Source organism: Syngnathoides biaculeatus, chromosome 19, assembly GCF_019802595.1.
Source record: "Syngnathoides biaculeatus isolate LvHL_M chromosome 19, ASM1980259v1, whole genome shotgun sequence".
NCBI lineage: Eukaryota > Metazoa > Chordata > Actinopteri > Syngnathiformes > Syngnathidae > Syngnathoides > Syngnathoides biaculeatus.
The window spans coordinates 12554796-12580498 of NC_084658.1; the positions used below are offsets into that span (position 1 = coordinate 12554796).

Genomic DNA, 25703 nt, shown 5'->3' on the forward strand with positions numbered 1-25703 from the left:
GAAGATATTGCAACCACAATTTGCACAATAGCATTGTTGTGTCACTTTACCACACAACACGCTGTTTTGTCCTTGGATTTGTGTCATTTCTGTCCTGGGAAAGAGATGGAATTATATGCATCTTCCTCACATTTCCAGAGGTCCCGGGTGCTCGTCCGGTACGACAGGTTGCCTAGCGACCCGCATCTAGACAGGCTGATGTCCTAGATTAGCGGAAGCCCCCACCCCCACCTACCCCAACCCCCTCTCCCCTTGATAAAGTCATCGCTATCGCCACAGAGGGCTGTTCATAGTTTTCGTCTTCTGGTGCGCAGATGGAGTTTTCGGGAGGTGTCAGGAGCTGGCCGCAGCTGACCTGAGAACCTACGACGTGACTTCCTCCGGCTTGCTGCGCCTCAGGACGCTCTTGAAGGAACTGGACCAGAGAGGTACACGCTTATTTGTTTTCTAATCATAACAAAGTGAAAATAAAGGCACACAAATACACCTGCGCTGCTCAACTCCCACCTAGCAACAAGTGGCCACTGCTGCTTTGTGCCTCACCGCAAAAGGGGAACACGTCTGCCTCTCAGTTCTGAGATTCTGGGTTTGAATCTCTCCTCTGCCCTTTCTGTGTGGAATCTGCCAAAACGAGTGCATTGGGTTCACTGCGGACTCGAACTCCAATGCCAATGAGCGCATCGAGGAAAATGGATGGACGGATGAGTAGCAGTCCACACCGAACAAATTGCGACTGCCGTTCTTTCCCACCTGGGGGCAGTAGATGCCTTTAGCACTAACAGAGGAACATAAGCATGAGATTTAACCTCCACCCCCGCCCACCTGACCAACCCAGTGCAAACATAATTGGCTTTTGCAGGCCACTCTGAACTTAATATCTTGTAACAGGCGTGAACCATTAACAGTCAGCTGGGATGAGGGGTGGGGGGGGGGGGAATAAAAAGGAAAAAGGGAGGGGCGACTTGAACTGAATTAAACGCGGCGGGCCCTCCGTTTAAACTCCGATCTCGAAGCAGTGATGTCATCGTTTTGAGTTTTATCCCTCTCCCAATGCACCGCTGCGCTTTTATTTTTCTTTTATTTATTTATTTATTTATTTTTTTTTTTTATATATCGCCGAAGCATCGTCCGGCCGACCCGTTGGGAGGCTTTGTCGAGAGAATTGTGCTCTGGGAGTTAAATTGAAGCGAATTGAGAGGGGGCGGGAGGGGTTGAAAATGGCGAGGGAATGTCGGCGGAATCGATTTACAATCCTCCTTATCTCGAAAATGGCATGTCAGTCACATCAATAGGAATTGAGCCTTGTGCAAAAAAAAAAAAAAGGGGGGGGGCATCAAAATACCCTATTGGTCAAGATTACAATAGACTTTTTCTTGCTGTTTATCAGACGCCATCCCAGTGACCCAATCTGTGCACCCAGCCGATCTCAATGCAGCTCTCCTTACCTTTTAGCTTTGACATGATAGCAGAGGCGTCGCCCCAGGGGTGTTTCTGCATGATCCCGCCACTGAGCCCTGCGTAATCCCAGTTGGGCACCCCCCCGGGATCTTCACCAAACCCAACTATCGTGTCACTATGTGGAGAAACGCAGGTGTAGGAGCAGTTATTAGCGAGGGGGTTGTAGTACACCTGTTGCTGGGATTTGGGTTTCTCGTAAAGCCCCACCTTCCTGTACAGTCTGCAGAATCATCAATGGCTGACGATTCCCCGGCATATTTAGTACTGTAATTTCCGGCCTATAAACCGCAATTTTTTTTCACATGGTTTCAATCCTGCATCTTATGCTGTGATGCGCTTAATTTGTGCATTTTTTTCCCCCTAACGGCCGCAAAAAAAGGGTGCACTCGAGCGGAAAAGGTAAGAGACAGGTGGAATAGATGTATCGAGGAAGTGACTTTTACTGGTCCGGTCCTGTTAGTGTTGCGCTAGCGTTAGCATTAGCGGCATTAGCACGTCGGTAACGTTAGCGGCGCTAGCATTAGCGTTAGCACGGCGGTAGCGTTAGCGTTATACTCTCTGTGTACCGTCTTTCTTTGTAAATATTTTGTGTTTCAATGTGGGCACTTGCGGCTTTTACGCAGCCAAGTTTGTACCAAATGGTATTTCCTTAAAAATGTACTGGGTGAGACTTGTAAGCAGGTGCGCTCTGTGGGCCTGGAATTACGGTAATTGACTTGATTTCAGTTCAAAGACCGTAATATTGTAATTTGACCAATTACTTTAAAATCTGAATATACAATAAAACCCCTTTTTTCATTGGTTATTTCAATACATAGTGTAAGTGTAGATGTAATCATACAAAGCCATATACTATTTGTACGGTATCCAGGGAAATTTTATGATATTCTTTAATAGTCCTCATCTAGTTCAGTAGGTTCTTTCTCCCATATCAAACAGAACACTGTTCTTTGGTTGCTTTTATTATCTAAAAATGTCGCTGTAAAAGCGTGCAAAACCACTAGTAGGGACAGCATCTCATCTGGAAACTTTTGAACATCATCAAAGGCAAATGCATTAGCTAGTTCTTTTTCTCTGGTCCAGTAAAATAGCACAACTAAAGTTTTCTGCATCTGAAAAACAATGACACAAACAGCCAAGGCAAGCCCGTGACCATGAACGTACAGTACATGTCGTACGACGCATTAAGGGGACGGACAACAAGCGTTAATGTTGGCATTCATTCGGCCGTGAGCGGAGGCGTCGGGGTCATTGCGAACTAACCTGCTTTTAGTGTGAGCAAAATGATGTCCTTCTTTGTTGTTTTTGTTTGTTTGTTTGTTTGCTCCTTGTCGAGGTTTTTGCCGTGACTACAATATGAAATGACTGAAGTGGCGAGCTTGTGATGCATATTAGTTTGGCCTTTGCCCAACAAAGACTATAATGATGCTTTTAAGGCATCGCTGTGCTGTCACAAATGCCGCAAGTGGAGCTTTAGTAAAAATGTGTGTGTGTATATATAATATATATAATATAGACATCTTTAATGGAAGCTCAGGGGTTGCTTTTCTTTCCATTTTGTTGCAGCCTGTCCTCCACTTCGTTTGTCAACCAACTTTAATATTTTCTCACGTTTTGAGCTTACATTTTAACATGATTTTCAGCATTTCCATCCACTTTCTAAAAAAAAAAAAAAAAAAACTACCTTTACTACTTTTGATCGTCATCGTTACTACACGTTCTCGTGGATCAACACATTCTGGTCGTTTGTAGAATTCTCTAGGAAAAAGTTGGCTTGGGAGCAGTTTCATCGCTACTCGCTTAAACTGTTGAATTTTGTAGCAGGAAAAAAAATAGAAAAGTACTACATACAGGCCTCTTAAATTTTTATCTTTTTTTTTTTTGCAATGATTGTCATGTTAAATGGTTTCGATATATTGAAGCAAAGGTAGATTTTTATACTTTTTACTTGACACGCTGACTTTCATTGTTGCTTGTGCATACGATGACAATTTTTATCCTCGCTTCTTCTAACGCCCTTAAAAAAAAATCATACAGTCTAATTAAAATCGACATTTTCAAAAGCTACCAGATGAGACGACGGCGAATATTTGAGAGCGCCACGTCTAATCTGCTCTGCATGCTTGCAAGGCCCCGGCATGCAAGAAAGACCGAGACGAGTTCCTGACTTATTTGAAGGCTGCGACGTTCGGTAAACGAGGTGTTGATTAACTGAGCTGTTTGCCGGTGACAGAACGGATGGATAGACGGAAAGACCAATATCCGATACCGCTATTCTTATCGGGCTCCTCAGTGGTGTCATAATCAGCTGACCACCCGATGCAAATGGACAGTAAAAGCGGGAAATTAATCAATACCAGAGTCCACCCTTTTATTGGGTTCTTTGCCAACATTTCATAACCTAATTTGTCATGCAACATTTTTTTTTTTTCCAACCCAAAGTCCATCCGGGTTGTCACCTCGCCCCGATGCAAGCTGAGCGTAACTCGGAATCTCGTTTTTTCTATTGAATCGGAGACAAAACATTACATAGATCAAACGCAAACATCGGTCACGTCGCTGATTCATTTGCGTTATTATATATTTGCAGATGTTTGAGTGGTCCTGGCACAGTAGTGCCCCCTGTTGATCAGTTTTCCTCTGTAAGATCGTCTTTGGAAAAATAATTTGATAAAATTGTAATCATAAAGTTGTAGCAGTTGTGTAAAAACACTTTGATTTGCACTGCATGTGGGCATAGGAGGATTATCAATATATATATTTTGCCCTATTATGTGATGTCCTGTGATGACCGCCCCCCCAAAAATGGCATTTGATCAGTTCTGTTGTTGTTGCCTTATCAATTCTGGCTAGCAACAAGTGACTTGGGGGGGGGGGGGGTTAAAATCATCCAAGCAACAAGTAAAAAAAACGTCTGAGCAATTTAATTTTGCTTGTAGTCCTACCTAAATTGTACTTGTATCACAATTAATAAAGTAAGCCCTTTAAGATTAGAACCACTGCACTTCTCATGTGACAAAGAAACATCATCAGCGATAATCTCCTGCTATTTCCATGCTCACCAGCCTTTTGGCTCATTGAGAATCTTGGCCATGTTTTGGGTATGGTGTTTTTTTCCCCCTCGCTCGGGTAGCTCCATCTGGTCCCGGCATCTTGGCACGGTGCCCCCTCTGCCTCTCTGGAGTTGTGTATTCCAGCTATGTGTTGGCAATTAGTAGAGATGTTGGCGCTGTGATGCTCTCCCTGAGCTTGTTGTCTGGCTACGTTGTGCACGCGTGCACATATCTGCCGGTGGCCTGCTGCAATGCATCACGATGCGAGAGGCCCCTCTCGTGCGAACTTCACTGCCGACCGAAGAACTGATCCGCGTTTTCGGTTCTTAGAGCACGGCGTCAATCAAAAGTCAGCATTATGTGACCGCGTTTTGGATGTTGGCTCTCATAAAATTGTGTAGGTCTACTTGATGTCCATCACTTTTTCCAAAAAAAAAAAAAAAAAAAAAAAGGGAACGTTGTCTAATAGCAATGCATTTAAAACACATTACGTGACAGTGTCGTTAAAATGTCAGTAGTTTTATTATAACCACAATGTCGGTGGTGTTATCTCCCTCAGGTCTGACGTGGCAGGATGACTTCACCCAGCAGGTCATTTCCCGAGAGCTCTCCAAGCTCAGGAGCAGCCCCCTCGGCCACCAGGAGGCAGTGGAGGCGCCCTTCAGGTCCTTTAGCAGGACCGAGGGCAGCGACAGGAAGCCTGGGCTGGCGGAGATGAGCAAGAACCTTCAACGCTTCCTGAAAGCGCTGCACTTCCTGCCACAGCTCCAGCCAGGAGTGCAACAAGAGGCAGCCAGCATGCAGGTCAGAAGCGTTCAAATATGTATTTTACATTAAATACATAGCGTTACGAGTATAAAAAAAAAAAAAAAGTGTGTATATATATATATATATATATATATATATATATATATATATATATACAACAATTCTTTATGGCCCAATACAATAATACAACATTCAAGTAATTCTGCTGATGCAACAAGTGACAAAGTGAGCATTTTTGTATTTGTTGACTCTCATCAGACAGTTACTATTATTGTGTCATGACTTGTAGAATGAAGGTACCACCGACGATGTTCCTCCGGGTCGTGGTCCCCCAAAGTCGGGCTGGAAGGAGACCAGCGTCTACAGCCTCAAGAACGGAGCGGGCCGACCCCCCGTCACCAAAGTCTTCTCTCAGAGCGGCGAGGGCAGGCACCCCAAGTTTAACACCCCATACAAGCCCCTCTCCAACCACCTGGATCAGCTCGTTGGGGGAGGTGCACCGTCAGAGTCCAAAGGGAAGCTCCGCTACCTCGGCTACATACGTCCGCCTCCAGATGAGGTCCGGGTGGATTTTGGGTCGAAAGGCCGGAAAATCAACCTGGATAGACTTTTGTTCAGGAGTGAGTCCGACCAAATGACTCCCAAGAAGCCCCCTAATATCATGAAGGGTAAGAACCTGTTTTGTATCGACTTACCCATGTAGGCAAATTTTGTTTACTTAACTTCAGATGCAGGAGGCACCTGGGATTATGAGCAAAAATTATATTTGTCTTCACTAAGTTTACTCTCATGACATAACAGCATAATTGTCTATATCAGTTTTAATGGTGTGCTTGTTTTAGAACTTGTGCTAAGAGTCCAAATGTGTTTACTTGCCTCTTTTAGTGCTGCTGTTAAAATATTGCTAATGCTCATCAGTACGCTACTAATAAAAGCTAATACTAAGGGATATTAACAGCATGCTAATAATGCTTGTGCTAAAAATTGGGAGTGAAATTTCTTGATTTGTGTCCCAGATGAATTATTCCAGAGTATGGTGAACAATTTGGGAGGCCACAGTTTAAAAATAGACCCTTGGATGGACAAGGACCTGGATCAGTTGGCCGACGTCTTCACCGGAGCTCTGCAGGAAGCCGAGGTGGGGCAGTCGGATCCGGGGACCCAGCCGGGACCAGGAACTGCTGAGTCCGGCCTGATCACGAAGGGAGACGGGAAGCTAATGACTGACATGGAAACAAACCAAGTGTTAAGTGTGAAACCGGACAAAGTCCTGGATGTGAAACAGAAGGGGCCTTCGAGATTCATACAAGGTATGAAAATGCTTTATAGGCGAAGGAAGATAGCTAGTGGCTTGCACTACAGCTGTTCAGAAGGGACATGTTTGTCAGCGAGCCTGTTGGTGACATGGAAACTACCGACTTGCATAAAAAAAACAAACATCGGTCTACATCTTCACTCACTCATTGTTCCTTCTTGTCAAACATAAACAGATGTGGCCACCATTGGTTCACAAGCAACGGGTTTGACAGCTAGCTAGCAACTAACACAAAAAGTTAGCGTAGCAGTCTGCATCGCCGCTTAGTGATCCTTCTTTTCATAAATCATGTCTACCTTTTTATTCACAAGTAACAAGCATTCCCCCCCACTTGTTTCCAGGCCAACACGTTGATGGCGCAGCTGACAAGAAGCCTGTTGACAAGGTGAATTCCAAACTATTGATCTCCACTAGTGACAAATTGGTTTGAGGGAAGAAGAGACATGATCATCCTATAACTTTTTTTTAAATCGAATTGATCGGGCGGACATCTAGACTGGTGTGTTTTTAAATATGTAAGAAAAAATATACATTTTTATATACTCAGCTCCCTCAAATATACAACTTTTTTCACACCTGGAAATATACGATATTACAGTATTCTCATAAGATTTTTTTTTTTTTTCCAAAAATTTTGCCCAACTGAGAATTGGGAAGTTTTTCCTCAAACATTTACATTTTTCATAAAATAATTTTATTCGGAGTTTTTCCATATTATTTTATGACTTTTACTTTCACAAGTAACAGTTTTTTTTCCTCAAAATATACAGTAACTTTTGTCTTGAAAATACAAAGTTTTTTTTCTTTGAAATAGAACTTATTCAGTTTTTTTTTTCAGTGAGGGCTAGCTACTCCTTAATTACTTCCCATAAATGTAATGCACTTTATTATTATTTTCATTTTTTTTTTTTTGAGAGAAATATTTCTTGGTATATCACAGCACACAGCCATTTTCTCCAAGCTCCTCGACTACCTTGACACGTTGGGCGACTCCTCGAAAGTCCAACCCGCTCCTGGTGCAAAAGCAGTGGGCCTGGAGAGCATCCATAGTCATACTACGCAGTCCCAGGGAGCGTCTGCGCCCGGTGGGGAGGGTTCCACCGCGCGCTTGATGGCTGGCGCGGCGAGGCCTGATGCCCAAAAGGCCAACTCCGAGATGGGGAAGTGGATGCAAAAGGCCGCTGGGAAGGACGTGAAGGTGAAAACTCAGCTGGTCCACATCGGGTTGAAGGAGTTCTCCAGCAGAGGGAAGGACCGACATTTTGGATACATCATAACTGGCTCAGAGTGAGTAACATACAAGATGGCTTTTTTTTTTTTTAAATTTTTACCTCCAGTTAATAGCATTTAATATATATACACTTGTGCAGGACTTATGAAAGATCCTAGATTAATATGAAATTTGAAAATTACAATTTTAATCTCAACACTATGATTTTTTTTTAAATCTCAATAATATATTTTTGTTTTTAAAAATGTATATACATTTTAATTCTCTTAATATTACAACTTCAATATGAAAAAAACTTCATCTTTTTTTTTAGTATGCAGCTTTATTTTAATTTTAAAAATATGCAACTGTTCCAAAAACAAGATTTCATTCTCATATTCCTTTTTTGATCTGCAAAATATAGAATTTTTTTAATTTATTGAATCGACAATTTAGGATTTATACTTCACTGTCATTATTTTCTTTTCCCCTTAGTGTGCCCCCAATCCTCCCTCCTAATATTTCGTTGTTGCTAATCAATACCATTCAATTGCACCAAATGTGCCTTTGATAATGACACAGTTTATCACATTCTTTATGAGAAAATCTATTAAAAAAACGTGTATTGCTGTGCCGTATTTAATAATTATCCTCGGTGTGTAAGTGGGCTCAGGCGCTGTAATTGTTATCTACTGTCTTCGCATTGCTTCCGGCCCTCTTTCAAATCCCTTTATGGCGCTATGAAGTGTGGCGTTACGGGCCTGTCCTTCACCTATGTCGCCCTGCAAAGACAGGATGCTGTGTGGGTGCTGATGTTCCAGCAGAATTCGTTTCATTATTATTTTTTTTTATTCTCTGAAAAGGACACGTCATCAGCCTCCTGAGTAGTGGAGTCTGCTTCCAGGGAATGGACGCCAACCTGCTTATCTGACAGACAGCTCTTGACATGATGCCGGTGCTTGGGGGATAGGAGGGAAGGCCGGGATGTGATGTGGAATTGGGGGTGGGGGGTGGATGAATACGGAGACAGAGAGTAGCATCCCCATGGGTCGGGGGTAGGGGAGCGCTAGCATCAACAAGCGAGACACTCGTGGAGCTCTCCAGTTGCCAGAGCCCCCGCAGAGGGATGCAAACGTGCCTGGAATGACTTTCGCCGAGGTCGAACAATCCTAAATATCTCCATCTGACTCCTTCGAGGGGATGCCGTTCCACTCCGGTGCACTAGGTGGCGATATTGTCCAGAGTGAGTTCATTTTTACACTGGAGCGCTGCCAGATCGATCTGGCGGGTCGTTGCCTGCCTTTGTCGAAAAGTTATAGTTACAACTATCAAAGCATAACTTCTCACCTAACTCACTGCGATTCAAGCATAGTTTTGTATATTTAACTAACAAGCATATAGTTCGACTTACGATCCCGTGTTCCAAGCAGATCATTTTGCCGAACCAAGAACTCAGTACACAAACCCACTTTTAATTGCACTGCAGTTGTCTATGATTAAGTTTCAGGTGAGAATCATGTCAGTGACTCGATCAAACAAGTTGTTAACCACACACAAATATTTGCAATTGTATATTTCACAGATTTAACATTTTTGAGTGTCGTGGGCGAACATTTTTCGAGCAGATTGGGGAAGACAAATGTCTCGGAACAGGCCGCACAACACAGGCTTGCCGCTCCGTATCTCTTTGAGACATCCGACAATAGCGTCTTTACCAACTTTGATTGAAAGCTTGGAAACTCAAACTTGGCCCTAATATCAGCGTGTTTACCTTGCTTAAATGACTGGACTGCAACAAAACACTGATTCATGAAAAGAAATACCCTTGAATCCTTTTCAACTTTGAATAGTTTTGTGCAAGAAAGCCTTGGTTCGTCGTTCCGGCGTGGTCTCAGTACGACCCCTGACTTTTTGTTGACCTTCCCGCCTCTCGACGCTTTCTCTGTTAAATCGACGGCAACCAAGTAGCTTTCTTGTGTGTCCTTCTCATTTATTTCGCCCTGTGCTTTTCTTCCTCATCCCCACCCCCCTCTCCGCAAATTACCTTTTTGTTTGGTCTATTTCCTTGGCGATTTAGTCTCCGAGAGAGAGCGAAGACGTGGCCTGAGCTGAGATGAGGCATGGCTTTATCAGACCGCCATTACACTTCACCTCCATTCCATTTGCACCTTATTATTCTCGTCTGGCGGTGAGGGGCGCGTGTTCCTGCCCGCCACGTTTGTGTACTCTCACTTTAGGCGTGAGAGAGAGAGAGAGAGACAGTGGCGCACAGAGAACAAGAAGGATGAGTGGAGGAGGGAAACGGTGAAGGGCGCATCCATATGATGCAGCCATTACACCTCATGCAGGTTCCATTTGCACCTTATTGTCTCATTGTGGGAACAGAAGCAGGTGATTTAGCAAGCCCGAAGAGGCAGATGATCCAGCACCATGTCCGAGACACTACTTGGGTGATTCTTGGGCAGGGGTAGTACAAATACTTTTTCATATGTCTGTGCTTTACCTGAGATTTCACAGTTAGGGGTATCTTCTATTCTGTCAATTAGAACTGATGTGATTTTTAAAATCTTCTGGTTGAAACTTCGATACAACCTGAAGTAAAGCTTCACAGTGCCCCAAAGAATCAAAATTTTCTTAGTGATGAGTCCAAGTGCAGCCCGGCGGATAGATTTCATCTTTACTTACGCGCCTGCTCTAGGAGTTTTTCATTTGTGGCATTCGTAGGGAGCCTTCTGTTGCCTTGGCTTCTACTTTTAAAGGAGCTTTGTTTTTAACATCTGAATACATTTGCCAACCTCAGGTGTTGAAGTACAGTGATACCTTGGATCTCGGCCACAATCCGTTCCAGAAAACGGTTTGAGAAGTGATTTGTTCAAAAAGCAAATCGACGTTTCCCATTACAATGAATGGAAAAAATAATGCGTTCCAAGCCTATAAATTTAGGCGGTTTAAAGCATTTTTTTATAGCTTTTCCTGAAAATAAACTGCACAGTAGAAATACATATATAGTTTAAATACTTAATATGATAAAATACTAACCTTTACTTTACTTCCATTCCAACCACCAGAGTCCTTGTATGCAATGATCCATTTGTGGCTATGATTTAAGCACGTTTTAACAGCCGAGTGAGTGTCGGATCTCCAAGCGTGAGGCTCATCTGTCTGTGTGCGTCCCTCCCCTCTCCCGCACCCCAGCTCCCTCACCTCTGACAAGGCGATGGACTTGATGGAACGACTCACCCAGGAGCTGAACCTCCACGCCGCGGACCTCACACAGCTCTCGTAAGTACCCGTCCTGTAACACACCCCTACATTGGACCACTATGCTCTCAAAAGACAGCTGTGTGAACCACTAGACCACATTTTCCTTGAATTTTGAGAACATCCAAGTTATTTAAAATGTTGTATGGATAGTCAACGATATAAACTACAATGCTACAAATGGCCTTGTTTCAGTTGTAGACCACATTGAAATATTGAAGTTGTTCAATCTCTGAACCAATTTGAGAAACATCTCCTTCATAAATCACTCTACCAGTGGTCTTGTACAAATTCTGGACCGTGTTTTAATTTTCTAGTTGTTCATCCTTCAAGACGTCGTAAGAAATGCCACTTACGTGCCCCACTTCACACCAAACAGCCTTGTCCACATTCTAGACAAGGTTGAAATGGTCAAGTTGTTTAGGCCTTTCAAGTTGCGAGTCGCCTCTGTAACTGACTCCATTTCAAATGTTCCGCTTCTCCCAGCGTGGGAAAAACATTGTGGCACGTTGTGAGAATTGCACTCGTCTGGAAAAACTTTGCGACAGAGCCAGTGAACGTAGGCGTTTGTTGTTTATCTGACCTTTTTAGAGTGTTTGACTTCTCCGAGCGGCCTTAATTACCTCCAGAACAGTTCTGATGTCTCTTCTGTATTCAAAACACTGCCTCTGTCTCTGTACGCCTCGTCAAAGTACCGTAAAAGAACAGTCAAGCCATCAAATCCTTCTCTGTTAGAGTCAAAGTGTGGGTCGAGGTGGCGGAGACGTGGATGTGTGGATAGCGCTGGCTGCAAATAGAGGAACTTGTTCACCGGGAGGCAGTTAATATATTCACACGTGACCCAACTGTCCTTGAACCCAGTCAGGTTTGCGCCCGTACCGCGGCTCCACTGTGCGTCTGGTGTCAAATGATGTAGGCGGCAGTCGAGACGCAAATCCAAGAAAAGCAGCGTCTTGGTGGATACAGTATGTAAGCGATGGTGCTATTGTTGATGTGGGGACTTTTATCTTCTTGGGAGTCTCACTCTGTTTCATCACTGTATGTTGTAGGTGTACATATAGTACATCCATACAGTATAGTAGTCTAGGAATAGAGTAATCGTGTATATACTTGCATATCTTGCTACCGCCCGACCACAAATGGTTGTTGGTCCACTGCTGAAAACATCTGTTGTAAGCCATTATTAGATAAGTTTGAAATGTTTATTATGTTTTGCGATCATAGTTTGTGGTAGATTTATGATTCGAAATATGAATACAGTGTATTATAGGGGTTGACAATTACTTTTAGCTTTCGGCAAAAGGTTTGTCCCCGAGCCTCCCTTGTCCTTTGTATGTCGTTTATCACTTTGAGGATTTTTCTCTAATAAAACAGCCCGAGATACAATGAGCACTCTGTATCCAGTGCATTCCCACCAAATCTCTCCTTCTTGACCTCGAAGCAAATTCCGCCAAGGAGACTCTTGATCTTTTTACGTTCAAGCTTCCAATTTATTTGTGACGAGCAGGATCACCGGGACATGTCATCAGGCCGGTACTGATTGAGTTAATCCTGTTATTACAGCTGCCATATCACATCAGCGCTAATCAACCCTGATGCTAACACACATGATGAGCATTATCTGTATACTGATAACACACAACCTCTACACAAGAACAGATTACTACAATTGCAAATTTTTTTTTTTTTTTTTAAAGGGAACATGTTCTGCCAGACAAACTTTTTCTAGTATTTGGGGTAATATTGTCTCTATGGTGCCTCACTCAGCGTGAAATATAAATGAAAATGTCCATGCATTCCTGACTTCCAGACGTTTTTCTGCCAAAAGGTCTAAAATCAATTCATTCAAATTTCCCAAACTTATCTACGTCCCTACCAAAGATCTCTTCCCGATCCAGCGCTGTCTACATCACAAATCACGTCTCCTCTCACAAGTGGGTCTTCTACATGGAAGCAACCAGTCAGAGGAAAGGGGGTGCCCCTAGCCAAATATGGATACGAACGAATACAAAACTGGGTCAAACAAAACTAGATCTAAGAGGGGCTATTTCTGGGCACTCGTATGAAAAAACAAAGGTGTTTCTTTTTTAATGAAATTGACACTTTTCTGCTAAATCCATGTTAGACAATCATTCTATGGAGGCCTAAATAGTCAAAATACAGAACCTTTAAAAAGACGCGCCACTGTGAAGGTTGAAAATTGTAACTGACAACTCAAATAAGTTCATAATTGCCTGTAGATGTCACGAACCTCTGGTACGGGGGCGGACCCAAATGCAGGACTTCAAGGTAGAGGCATAATGTTCCATGTAGTTTATTCCGGAAACTGCGTCATACACGGTGTAGCAGTCCGACAAGGCAAAGGTACAGAAACGCTAGGTTGGATCCAAAAGACATGCGGTAAGGTTCAATGACTATGGGGCAAACTAACAGCTCAACAGGATAGGGTCAAACAAAAGGGGACAGAATCGCTGTGACTAGGGTTACTCTAACTAACGTGTAGAGCGGAGAGTCCCACAGGCAGTGAATGCAACGAACTGGCCAATGCCAGTGACAAAAACCCCAACTTAAATGCCTGTCTATTTACAGTCTCAATGTGAAACGGTTGCGAGCAGTGACAGGTGTCCTCTGAATTTTGCACGCAAGTCAAAGCATCGCTCGTATCTGAAGGCACGACTGTACTGTTGCTTCGCACCAGTGAATTTGCTGGCTCGATATACACCTCAACCACAGTCTACTAAAGATTGAAGGATGGTAAACTGAGAAGCAGACAAAGAAAAGATAAATGGAGAAAATGTTCTCCTTTGTTGTTGCCTCCCGCCCCCAACCTTGGCTTCCTCTCCTCTAATGAAAGACCATTGGAGTCGAAATAACCCAGACGGAGGACGCGGTGTGACGTGAGCTCATTGTACCGCTCGGCATGGGGCCACGGCAGGTGAGGTTTTGAAAACGTCGCCTAGTCTGAATATGCTAGGGAGCCGGGTCAGAGCGCACCGCCCCGCTTTTCCGCACCAGCTCTCTTTCTAAAGTCTCCCCCGCCGCCTCCTGCCAATAAGTAGTCGGTGGGAGAGATGCCGAAATGTGACAAACCGCCCAAGCGGATATTTTGATGAAGAAGCTGGAGTTTTAAGATAGTCGAGCCTGTGGTAATCTTTTTTTTTTTTTTTTTCAAGCGATGATTGACTGAGAGGGGGATATGAGCTTATTTTGAGATGACGTAAGGGCTTTACCCAGCTGAGGCACTAGGGGGAGTGGGACACACAATTCCAAGCATCAGACTGCACATTCACACACTAATCACATCCCACCAGCAGAGCTAATATGAAGTCCGTGCTTACACACCCGATAACGGAGGAGAAAGTGTGACGTCCTCTAGATGGCTTATCATCTTTGACTCCAATTCCACCCCCCACCAGCCCCGCAGTCTGCGCACCACCACCCCATGCAACTGTGCTTGTGTTTCACCCTTTACTTCGTTTCAATGAAGTGTGGAAGGAAAAGGAATCGCTTCAATTTGAGATACATGGAGATCTGCGGCCAAGGGGAACGGAGGCCCGGGTAAAGATTGTGGAAATATTGACATTTACGAGAGCAAACAGAACCCAGGTGAAGCATTAGAGAAGGGCATTTTTTTTCCCCCCTTAGAACCGTGTGTGTGTGTGTGTGTGTGTGTGTGTGTGTGTGTATGAGGGATGGTGTTCACAAATCACTGCACGGCTGGGTCCATCTGTCCGAAGTATTGGCTCATATTTTGCTTGCAGCACTGGGAGTCTGCAGGTGACTGATGGCGGAAAGAGTTTGTGTCATAGAAGTCCAGCGGTTATCGGCGATGCAATCCGACAGGAAGTACAGTACTTGGGATCCAGGTTTTTGGAGTTTTGAAGTACATGTGCTACGTAACAGGATTGTTACAGAAGAATTACTCATAGATTGGAAAATTTAAGGAATTTAGCAAAAAAATGTTATTAAATCCTTTTCCTGACTTTTTGCCATGCAAACCATTTGTATCTAAAGTTACCTTTCCTCATTGAAATGAATATAAATGCCATTAATCTGTTCCACGCTATCCCCAAAAACTCCACCAATTTTTTTTTCAAGAATCTTACTCTATCATATACTTTATATAACTTACAGTAATGACATAAGAACTCTTACTTTTTCGCTACTCGCAGTAGCCCAGGTTCCTATCCCCCCTCAAATAGCAGGGCTCCACTTCAGTTTCATTTGGGATTTTAACATGTATTCAAATGTAATGCAAATCCACCAGACACATGTTTTCTTTTTTTTTTCTATTATCCCCGCGCACCGCAGGGAGTCCTTTACACTCCGAGTGCACGGTTGTTAGCCTTAACTTGACGGGCGAGCTCAGGGACCTTTAAACATTTATTCTGCTCCAGGGAGAGACGAGTCTGCTGCCAACTCCTGACCGGACAGTGAAGAGTAAGTGCTGGGAGTGGATATACATAAGCAGGTTCCTGAGGGTTAAACAGAGCCAAGTTACTTAGCTTTTAGCACAGTCACGGGAAAGATGAACTTGAGACTCGGTTCTCCCCACACAGAAACATTTTATTGATATTCCTCAAGGTCAAAACTGAAATATAATCACCAGTTTTGTCTCTTTTCCTTCAGCGTACTGGGCCCAGCGTTGACTTTCCGAGTCGGCCCCAACCCCGCCAATGTCACCACGGCGGATCTGGTCCAAGTTGCAGGTAAGAGAGCGGCCTTTTTATCGCCTACAACAGTCCATTCATCATCTTATATTTTCCCGGCGTCAAATTGCCGCTCAAGCAAACGAGAACACAGATTAGTCTCTCTCGGTCCGGCCTCCTTGTACAAGCTGTAACCCTGATCATCCACGATTATTAACGCCGCGGTGACAGATGACCGGCCATTAGCGAGGAGTCACGTCCGCTCTCCACACATTGGCCGTGTTTAAGAACACATTATTTCCTCTTTCATCAAGACGAAAAGAAGGATGGAGAAAAGAGCCGGTTGCCGTACTGCAAAGATGCAAATCTAGCCCAACCTTGAACTTCTTTTGAATCGAGCCAAAATATGTCACTGAGAACTAGAGTGTGTTAAATCCATTACATGAAATGTGTCACCTTACAATGGCGGAAACAGGAGACTCTTTTCAACTGTGTCCAATATGCTGTTTTCTGCCGTATGGAAGTGGTATTCCTCACAATATTTTCCTCAATTTTTTTTCCATTCTCTGACCCCCACCTCCCACCCCAAACCCCCACTGTTCTCCGGTTTGCCGGACTTTGATGCGTGTAGTGAGCGCTAATGAAAGGCGTGAGCCAGGCTGAAATGTCAGCCCAAATGTTAAGTCAACATGATCGTCCGGCTGATCCGCGTTGATGAATTATGAATCTGGGCCCACCTGATTAGCAATTGGTAACCATTCAAACCCACTCCCGCTTCTAATTGGTCGTGGTTGCTCACGACCGCTGTGAAGCCTCGACAAGGATGAAATATTAAATGGCAACATTTCTGCCCCAGCTGACTTTAAGATCAAACCATCCCAAAGCTTCATTTCCTGTCTTACCTTACTGACCCTCCCACCCCCGCCATCACTGTGAAATGGAGTGGACTTCCCACCCAACCCCCTTTCACATTAGCATTGATGCAAAGTGAACGCACGGTCCAAAACCTGTTCCGTTGCATTCTGCTCGACGATGACTCGAACTCAATATGGCGACGCCGTGTTTTTTTTTGGTTTTTTTTCTCTTTGTGTGCGCGTGTGTGTGTTTATTTAAAGTGCTTCCCAGGTTGTGAAGCAACTGCATGCTTTGAGTGGAGTCTGAAAATCAAACTGACGCCCACATGCAGCGGCCACCTGGGTAATCCCGGCTGACCTTTGCCTTATGTGTGACTGTGCATAAATGACGTGGCCTCCTAATGAACTCATCAAAACCCCACGCCGCATTCTGGGCTCAACCTGCTGCTGGGAGCCCACGCAGCATGACTTAGTGTGGTCATGGAACTGCAAATGTAGTCTTTCCAGCTCCACAAGCGCTGAAACTATTGCAATCAGGCCACATGAGCCATGCTTTATTGTAATATAGATATTTTGTGATATGTAATCTAAAGGGAAGGTTATCATCACCGATGATTGCGAATCACTATTTTGAAGTTTTATTTTGCATGATTTCAGCGTTGTGCTAGAGGAATCATTTTCTAAAAATGTTTACTGTACTGTTAAACACGTTTTGTTTCCTCGACTGGACAACTGCATGTTCTCGTGAGTCTTCACGTTTGATAACATCCGAAAGGTAGCCAAACTCTGTGCAGTTTTTCAGCGTATGCGGGTCTACTTAGAAAGTGTCCAGTTTATGCTTACAGTACCGCCATAGAAAAAATTTCCCAGTTAACCAGGTTTGGGTTATGCGATCCATACTTAAATATGAAATCATTGTGTTAGTGAGAGGAGATGTGCACTAATTCTGTGCCATTTTATCAAACTATTTCTTCCCAAATATGGACCACAATTAAGCCGATACATTGATGCACGTTGGGTCCCCCCCTCCCTCCACTTTTATCTACTATGTAATAATCGGTAACAACAGTTCTACCCCATGTCCTACTGTATTGTTTCTATTCCTTCATTCATCCATTGAAATGGTTTCAATCTTTGTCCTATGAGAGTAGCATGGTGATGATATCTTGTCGAGAAGGTGTAGTATGTGGTACTTAAATTCAATGTGGAGTGGTTTTCAGACCTTATAAAGCTATTAGCGCGATATTTCTTTTTCTTTATACCCGGCTAGTTTTCAGCAGTTTTGCATAGGTGTATGTTCTGCTACAGAAATGTGAGCATATGTATGAGCGCGAACCGCCACTGGTACTACCTTGACTGTACCCGGCATTGTGTGACGGAGGTTAATATGGCTCCGCCGCATACTGCTGTCCATCTATCTGCCCATCACTTTCCATTTGATGTGCTCAATGCCCCATTGAAAAGACGAGACAAAGAGACTCGGTTGAAAGGCACGGACAGTATTGAGGAGATTTGATAACTCATTGAAAAGCATCTTTTGGGCAGCAGGTTCTTAGCGGCCGAGTCGGTGAAAAGGCCTGCTGGGAGGTCTGACTGTATTAGCGGAGGTAGAGGCTCTTGTGTTCTGCTCAACTGGAAAACCGCAGGACAAAGACGCGCGTTGCCTAATCCCTGCTCGGCTGCGAAACAAAAGGGAAAGCTGCCGCTTTATCGAAACTACAAGGCGTTGTGTGTGTCAGTGTGTGTGTGTGTGTGTGTTTTGTTTGCGTGAGATTTTTATTTTTACGCAGCTGTGTTCATACAGTGACATTAAAAACCAGTTATTTCAGCACCCTACTGTTTTACTCTCGGACTCTTGGCTTGTTCTCAGTCTCGCTACGTTTCATGCGTCAGCCGGCACGTTGTCAAATTCCAGGTCGGGCTTTGCTCCCTCTACACGCTGGAATTCGCCACGCCATTCCTCCACATTGAATGCATCACAGCGGATCTTAAATCGGGACCAAAGCCTTCAAATTGTGTTCTTCTGAAGGCAATTTCAAAGCCACAGACTACCTTTAACACCCAGACTAAGGTATTTGCGCACACTGTAGGCAAGTCGAGGGTTAGCGGGCTAATGTCATACGAGCCCAAAAGCCAGCAAGTCCACGGACCGTCGTCAGGGTTGTGCAAATAGTCACCGCCTCACTGGGTTTTGTGTCACGCGTGTGTCCACAGCCGACTGGTGGTCAAGTGTACTGGAATGATGGTACTTGGTACTTATAGAGTGGTGGGAGGGCAGACTCGTGCCAGAAAGTCCAAGTGTGTACTGGACTTTTAGTCCCCAAAAACATGCATCTGGTAACAAACCAGGCTAAACTTAGTTCCTCCCCGACGTACTAGAATGATTGGTTCCATAAAGGAGCAAATGTGAATTTGTGAATAATGAACGGTGAATAGGGGTGGGTCCAGTGTATTACGGTACTCTCTCATTGGGTGGAGAGCATTTCCTTTTCCTATTGGTCAGTGGATTTTTTTTTTTTTCCATCACGTCGCCTTTTAGGAACACGTCTTTCTGCCCGTTTGAATAATAAGCTCACTGTCACGGATCTCTTTTCTGTCGTCACTGAAGTGTGAGGAAGCAACGCGGCGGAAGACATTGTCTGCGTCCACGTCTCTGCCGGCCCTCCCTGGGGTGACAGCCGTGTGTCAGGGTCTCCTGCTCTCTTGCTCCAGATGGCCCAGCCGCTCTCAGCCCTCATTGACCGGGGGCCGGGGTTCTCACGGCCCGGGGGCCCGCAGACTTATTGCTGCGGTCTGGCCTCTGGGGGGCCTTTGTGGCCTCTGCGGGGCTCCGGGGTCGCCCGGGCGTGACAGCCGAGACAAAAGGAGCATCCTCGCCCTGCTCCCACTGACTTAACTCCCAGCTTCCGTCAGAACTCCCCACCGACTGATGTTTGGCCTCCATGTGGAGACGCTGGCCCGAGTTGTCAAATGATTATATAACACACGCCCGAGGGTCTTGGGAGCTCAAAATGTAATGTAAATGAAGAAGGGATGACATCTACTCCTTTTGAATTGGATGTTTTACTTTCTGGAGGTTATAATATTTTCTGGCTCTAGCTTCTATCGTGGTTACTGGTTTTCATTTGATTTGTTTATTTGTGTATTTCACCCGAATCTTCTGACTATTATTGCAGTTCTCATTGTATGAATTCGGGTTACCGCCACTGGATAGGAACTCCCCCCTAAATCGAGGAACCGCTGTATTTGCTTGTAAAATTGTCCTCACTGTCCTGCCTTGTTAAGAACATGTCCGCGGATCTCAACAGCACGCTAGCAATTAAAAACAACGATAAATATGGATTGTCAAAATTAAAATGCAGTATGCAATTTTATTGTCACACATTCTCTTGGCAAAGGGCTGTTTTTGATTATTGTCGTAATAATTTCATGCTTCTCACGCTTTTGTACCATTAATTTACCTTACGGCAATCATTATAAGGGTTCGCCAATTTATGCCTTAAGTCTGAAGGAGCTATTTTCTACCGTGAATGTCGACTAACATAAAACCAGCAAATAAAGAAGCGGAGGGTCCCGAAAGAAAATCGGCAGAGAGGGGAATTTGTGAATGCCGAACCACAACCATGTGAGAGAACGCTGTAATGGATTCAAACGCTCGAATGGGGTTCAATTGCACAGTGTATGCCCGTTTTAAGTTGGAATGTCCATTCTCTCGCTGTGATCTGCTAGTGAATGAGAACATGCACGCTGGCAGGCCCTTTATTGATGAGAAAACGCGGCAGTCGCAGCCGCCGTTTGAGTGCTCGTCTTCTTCCAGCTGAGTATATTTGCATAGATCTCCCACGCAGACAGAGTTGACCTTCACTGTGGCGAACACTTGTCAAAATGCCAATGATAATTACCTGCTCGCTCTTTGGCAAAAACAGCCCGGCGCTTCATCTGTGGAGCTTTACAAGCCGCCCATGTTGGGAGCGCTTCCTGTGGCCCATCTGAGCTGCCGGCGTTCCACTTTTGCCACTGTAATATTTCAGCACTCTGAACCAAGAAACCACAAGAGGCTTGGGGGGGAGAAAAAAGAAGTGAGAATTACATTTTCTCACCTACATTTTTTGTTGTTGTCGCTCACATGTGTTGGAGTGAAATTGAGTGGTTGTTGTTTTTTTTTTTTTTAAAAAAAAATGATAAACAGCACAGTGCACTCTCCCTGCACATCTGTATCAATGAGCACAGAGGTCAGAAAACAAGTCTCCTTCATCGCGGCTCTCCGTGGGCGCTCTGCTCTCCTCTCCTCCCCATCGCTGGCTGCCACTCTTTCTGCGTGAGCGCTTGAATGTGCTCAGTTCGGTGATCAAAGTCTTCCTCGGTCTCTTCTCCTCCATTTCCCCCGGCTCTGTGAGTGCGTGTCGGACAGGGGCGAGCATGTGTGTGTCGTACACTTCGTCCTCCTTTGCATCATCCGCCGTCTGCTGGAGGGCACGGCGCACGTAGTGTACAAAGACAGACAGGCGCGCGCGCACATTGACGTACGCTGACGCTAATGCGATACGACGCGGTCCGCGTTTTCCCTCTTCCCCGACCGTTTATGCATTGATGAGCTGACAAATGCGTTCCGTAAGAAGGAAAAAACACAAGGTGCCGCTTGCTTGTTGCAGCTGGGCAAATGTTTTCCTTGGTCAGTTCTCATATGGACCTGAAAAGGTCTCGAAATGGAGGTTGCTACGTTGGGTTTCAATACATTGACAAATGGTCAAAAAAAAAAAAAAAATCCATATAAACTTAAAAAAAGACAAGTGAGATGTATTTTTTTTCAGTTAACATTAGCTAAGTAGAATACTTTTGATAGTCTGTTCTTAAGTAAAGGCGCAGAATCAGAATCATCGTTGCTACTTGCTCGTTCTGGCAGGCACAGCTCCCGAGTTAAGTGTTCCGCAAATCACATCTTAATATTTCGAATCTAAGCAAAATCTGCATTTTCATCATCTGCCATCATATTTCTTTTTACCAAGGAGTTATCATGCAAGACTGTTTTACATGCCTCAAGGATTAAAAAAATGTGTTCAGATATTATAATTGACTTACTGAAGAAATACTATAATTCTCCTGTCTGTTAACTTCTTTTAGGAAATCTTTGGAAAAGTTGTGATATATTCCTTGATTTCAATATGTTTTTGAAGCCCAGCTTTTGCAATATAAATTCTGTTCACGTTCGTTTCCACTCAGTCTCACCTTGTTTGTCTCAACACATTCCGGTTGGTGTGGATTTCATTTTATCTTATTTTTTTTAACTTAATGAGGAGCCAAACCCACCGCCCTTCAACAGATTCGGACCATAGAAAGCCAGCTATCGGGCTCGGCCACGATTCTTCATTCCAACTGGATTCTTCTTTTCTTCTCCGAACGGACCGCGGGGAGTTGTTTCTGACAGTTATTAAAAAAAAAAGGTCCTCTTTGGGAATCTCGTCTTTTTAAGCTTTCCAGAGAGCGAGCTCTCATCAAACACTCTTTCATTGTGCGCCTCTTACAGGAAAGTTGTCATGTGGAAACATTTCTATTGTGCCAAGAAGCCAAGAATGTTCCAGACGATTAATGATTCGGGCAGTGTCTTTAGCTCCCTTTTATCCTGTTTATCATGCTCGGTCATGCTCTTCCCCTTTCCTTTGCCGCGTCGCCATGCTCTCGTGCTCCTCGTTACTCCTCTCCACCACGCTCGAGTGTTCCCCCTCAGCGTTTCTCCTGTAAACATGTTTACTGTGTCAACGTGGCTGCCGCGAAGAAGCTCAAGACAGTAACAGGTGCCTGTCAACAGCCGGCCATATCTCTAGTGCATTAAAGGATCTTCACCCGTAGACGAGGATTAGTGTCGCCTGGCATTGTTTGTTTGCTAATTCCATCTCTGAGGTATTTGTGGAGAAATAGTCAAGTGATTTCGAGTGGTTGAAACCGAGCTATCAGCAAATGGCGGAAGATTAATGAGAGAGGGACTGCAACGCAAATTAAAGCAGCGAAGCGTGCCGTGGAGAGCCTCCAAAAAACTGAATATGCATTGTTGGGGTGATGAAAATAGCTTGGAGATGACACACTAATGTATTAATGCATGTATCTGGAGGAATTTAATATGTGTTCCTTACATTAAATAGGACAATAGTTCTGGGGTTCGGGTTTGGAATCTTAATTGCAACCTTCCTGTGTAGACTTTGCATCTCCCACATGCTTGCGTGGGTTTTCTCCGGCTACTACGCTTCTGTATTGATGCCCCTTTACCTTTTGATGAATTTCATATTAGTCTTAAGGTTTTCCCGAGTCAAAGCTTCTGCAAATGGACTAGTAGCTAGCTTCAGGTTAAAGTTACCTTTGTTGTGCTAACAAAATTCATCAGAACCAGAGGAAATGTAATATTTTTTTCTTCTTTAACAAATACCCACCACCCTCAGCTCCTATCGCGTTCCCAGGCAAAAAAGAAATAACAAAAGCCACATCTGAATTGTTAGATCGATCTGCAGTAGAACTAGGACTTGCTGTGTTGGAGCCATTTCTTCCAGTTACGGAGCATATTTAGTGGATGTTTTCTATTTATCCTCATTATGATTTTGCTTGATCGAAAACATTTCTGGATGCAAATGTCTCAGAACACTCAGTCATGGAGAGTGCGTAAGCAAAGCTAATTATCAACCAGTTTTATTTGGCACAAACTGTTCCCGTTTGCCGAGACCGTTACGTGGCGTTACGTGACACCGAATGTTGTAATTCACTTCTTCTGGATGGCAGCCAGCTTTGTTGTCGTTGTTTATCCGAGTAAAGATTTACCGTCATGACCAGCCGAGCCACGCAGGATGGCCTGCCGGCAGTGGCCGCCCAATGACTTGACTTACTTAATGATTTGTTGATTATTTCAAAAGGGACAGTTGTGGTCCACGTTGCTTTTTTTTTTTTTTGTCTTTGGGTAGGATGTGAGGGGGCCCGATTATAAATGTGAAACCTGTTCAATAATTATTTCCAATTGCAATTCCTTTTGTGTCAGGTCAAAATCTGCACTCCCTCGTCCATACCAATAATCGGGAAGAATTACAGTTTGTAATAATAATAAGTCAGCAGTCTTTTACCTGGTCCCTCCACATCGTAGAGTTTCACCTTTCGCAGGTGGGTCTGCAACGTAACCCCCCCCCCCCCCGTTAAATCAAGGTTCACGGTAATAAAGAAATGGAAATCTCCCCAGTGCCCAAGCAACGGCATCCATTCTCACCGTTGCTTTAAAGCTCTGTGCATGAGGCCCCTTCTCTGCTATGTTTAGTAGTCTCCTTGAGTTTTTGTCACGGCTCCGTAGATTGGAGGAGCAGGAGGGAGACGGCGGGATTAAAGCACCATGTTGAGCAGAAAATCCAACCTCCTCTTCAGTGGCGACCCCCACCGGCTCCCACCTTTTCCTCTTTTTTTTTTTTTTTTTTTTTTTTTTTTTTTGCTCTGCACCGAACCTCTCAGCCTTCATCTCTTGTGTTCTCTCCGCCCTTCATCTTCCCGCATCGAACGCCGCCTCGCTGATGGCTCTCACCATGTGGAGAGCAGCGGGTTATTGTATGCAGTGTTTTTTTTTTTTGTTGTTGTTGTTGTTCCATTTTTTTTTTCTCCCTTTGCATTATGAAGCGGCTCGTACAAACAGCCCAGCAGACGAGCATCTCCCCGTCTCCTGCTATGACTCATAATGTAATGATATCAAAAGTGCAACATCCTCCATTATGCTAAATTGAAAGAAGCTGTGAAGATGATCTTCTGGAGGAGTTCATGAAAGGGCTTTATGTAGTGCTGATTCAATCACGCCCTCCTGCCCAACTCTGCAGGGGGGAGCGCGAGGAATGACGTCGGCTGGCTGTAAATCATTAACAACACCCACCAGGAACAATGTTGAAAGCGTTGGCACCCACAACTGAATACCACGGACCCTCTGCAGGTTTTCGTGCCAGCCTTGAAGTACCTCTCCCACATGCTTCACATTTATGACAAAGACACTTTAGAAACGTATAGGTGATGCAGCGAATATTCGCCGAACACCAAAAGTGAGACGCTTCAAATGTCTGTGACGTAAACCTAAATCCATTTCTAAAAATGTCTGCGCGAGGGAAACGTTCTGTACTTCTGCCCGAGTTCCATAATCTCATCATAATCACCGCCTCCACAGTGAGCAGTGCGTTTGTCAAAATGAAGCTCCTCTAATCAATCCAACATAGTTAGCACTAAGATGCAACAAGATGGTGGTAAAACAAGACTTTTGATCACGTGATCACCTTAGCATGTAGCGCCGTAGTACCATGATATCATAAGATGGAGCGAAAAGCAGTAGCGCTCTTTTCTCATCAGAAAGTACTAGATTGGTGTCTTGGAAGTGTGTTGAAGTGGAACCTCTTGACTGAGAGACAAGCTTTGTTTGTCGTGGAGGAGCTAAATTATGCCTGGGTTGTTAGTAGAAATTACGAAGAGTCTTCGCCACATGGATGTTGACATACTCACGTTTCCCAAAATGAAATCCTCTTTATTTTTAAGGGCAATGTTGTAAAATGAAATAGTACTAGTTTGTGGTACACTATTAATATAGATTATTAAAATAGGGTGGTATAATCCACTAATATACTCATCGTTGGTGAAAAAGGGTGCATGAGGGCCTGTTAAATTCTGATGTATTCATGTGTTGTACTTGTTTTGGAATAATATTGAATAAGAACAACATTTTTTACGAAGAGTATATGTGCTGGTCTCATACACATAAGGATATCAAAACACAGCCACCTTAAGTACTACCTTCTTTTGCGGCAGTAATGCATAACATCAACATAATGCTCACTTTTAGGTTATATAACCTTGTGGTGGTGTTTTAAACAAAAGATGCTGTAAATGTACATTTGTTGGCTAGTGCAGGTGTGGGCGTACAGGTGTTTCTCCACTACGAATAATGTAAGAGCATGTCCCCCCCCCACCCCACTGTGTATGTTCTTTGCTCGCTAATGGCGCCTGTGTACTTAATTGGCCCCCGCATGCAGTGGTTTTAGTGCGCTACAAGTGCAGAAGAGAAACAAAAGGGAGCCGGCGAGCCTCAAACCACGCGGGTGACATGTTCTGCCTTTCCCATCTTCAAAGCGTTATTTTCTT

At 44.2% G+C, this 25703-nt stretch overlaps 1 protein-coding gene across 1 annotated transcript in view; it reads left to right on the forward strand.

Moving 5' to 3' along the window:
• The window catches only part of ptprn2 (protein tyrosine phosphatase receptor type N2), a 110201-nt gene that overhangs the window by 14996 nt on the left and 69502 nt on the right, over positions 1-25703 (forward strand). Inside the window, exons 3-10 of the mRNA XM_061805863.1 lie at positions 315-428; positions 5071-5315; positions 5569-5947; positions 6296-6589; positions 6936-6979; positions 7535-7881; positions 11000-11086; positions 15695-15774. Coding sequence (XP_061661847.1) covers positions 315-428; positions 5071-5315; positions 5569-5947; positions 6296-6589; positions 6936-6979; positions 7535-7881; positions 11000-11086; positions 15695-15774 — 1590 coding nt within the window. The remainder of the gene's footprint in view (positions 1-314; positions 429-5070; positions 5316-5568; positions 5948-6295; positions 6590-6935; positions 6980-7534; positions 7882-10999; positions 11087-15694; positions 15775-25703) is intronic.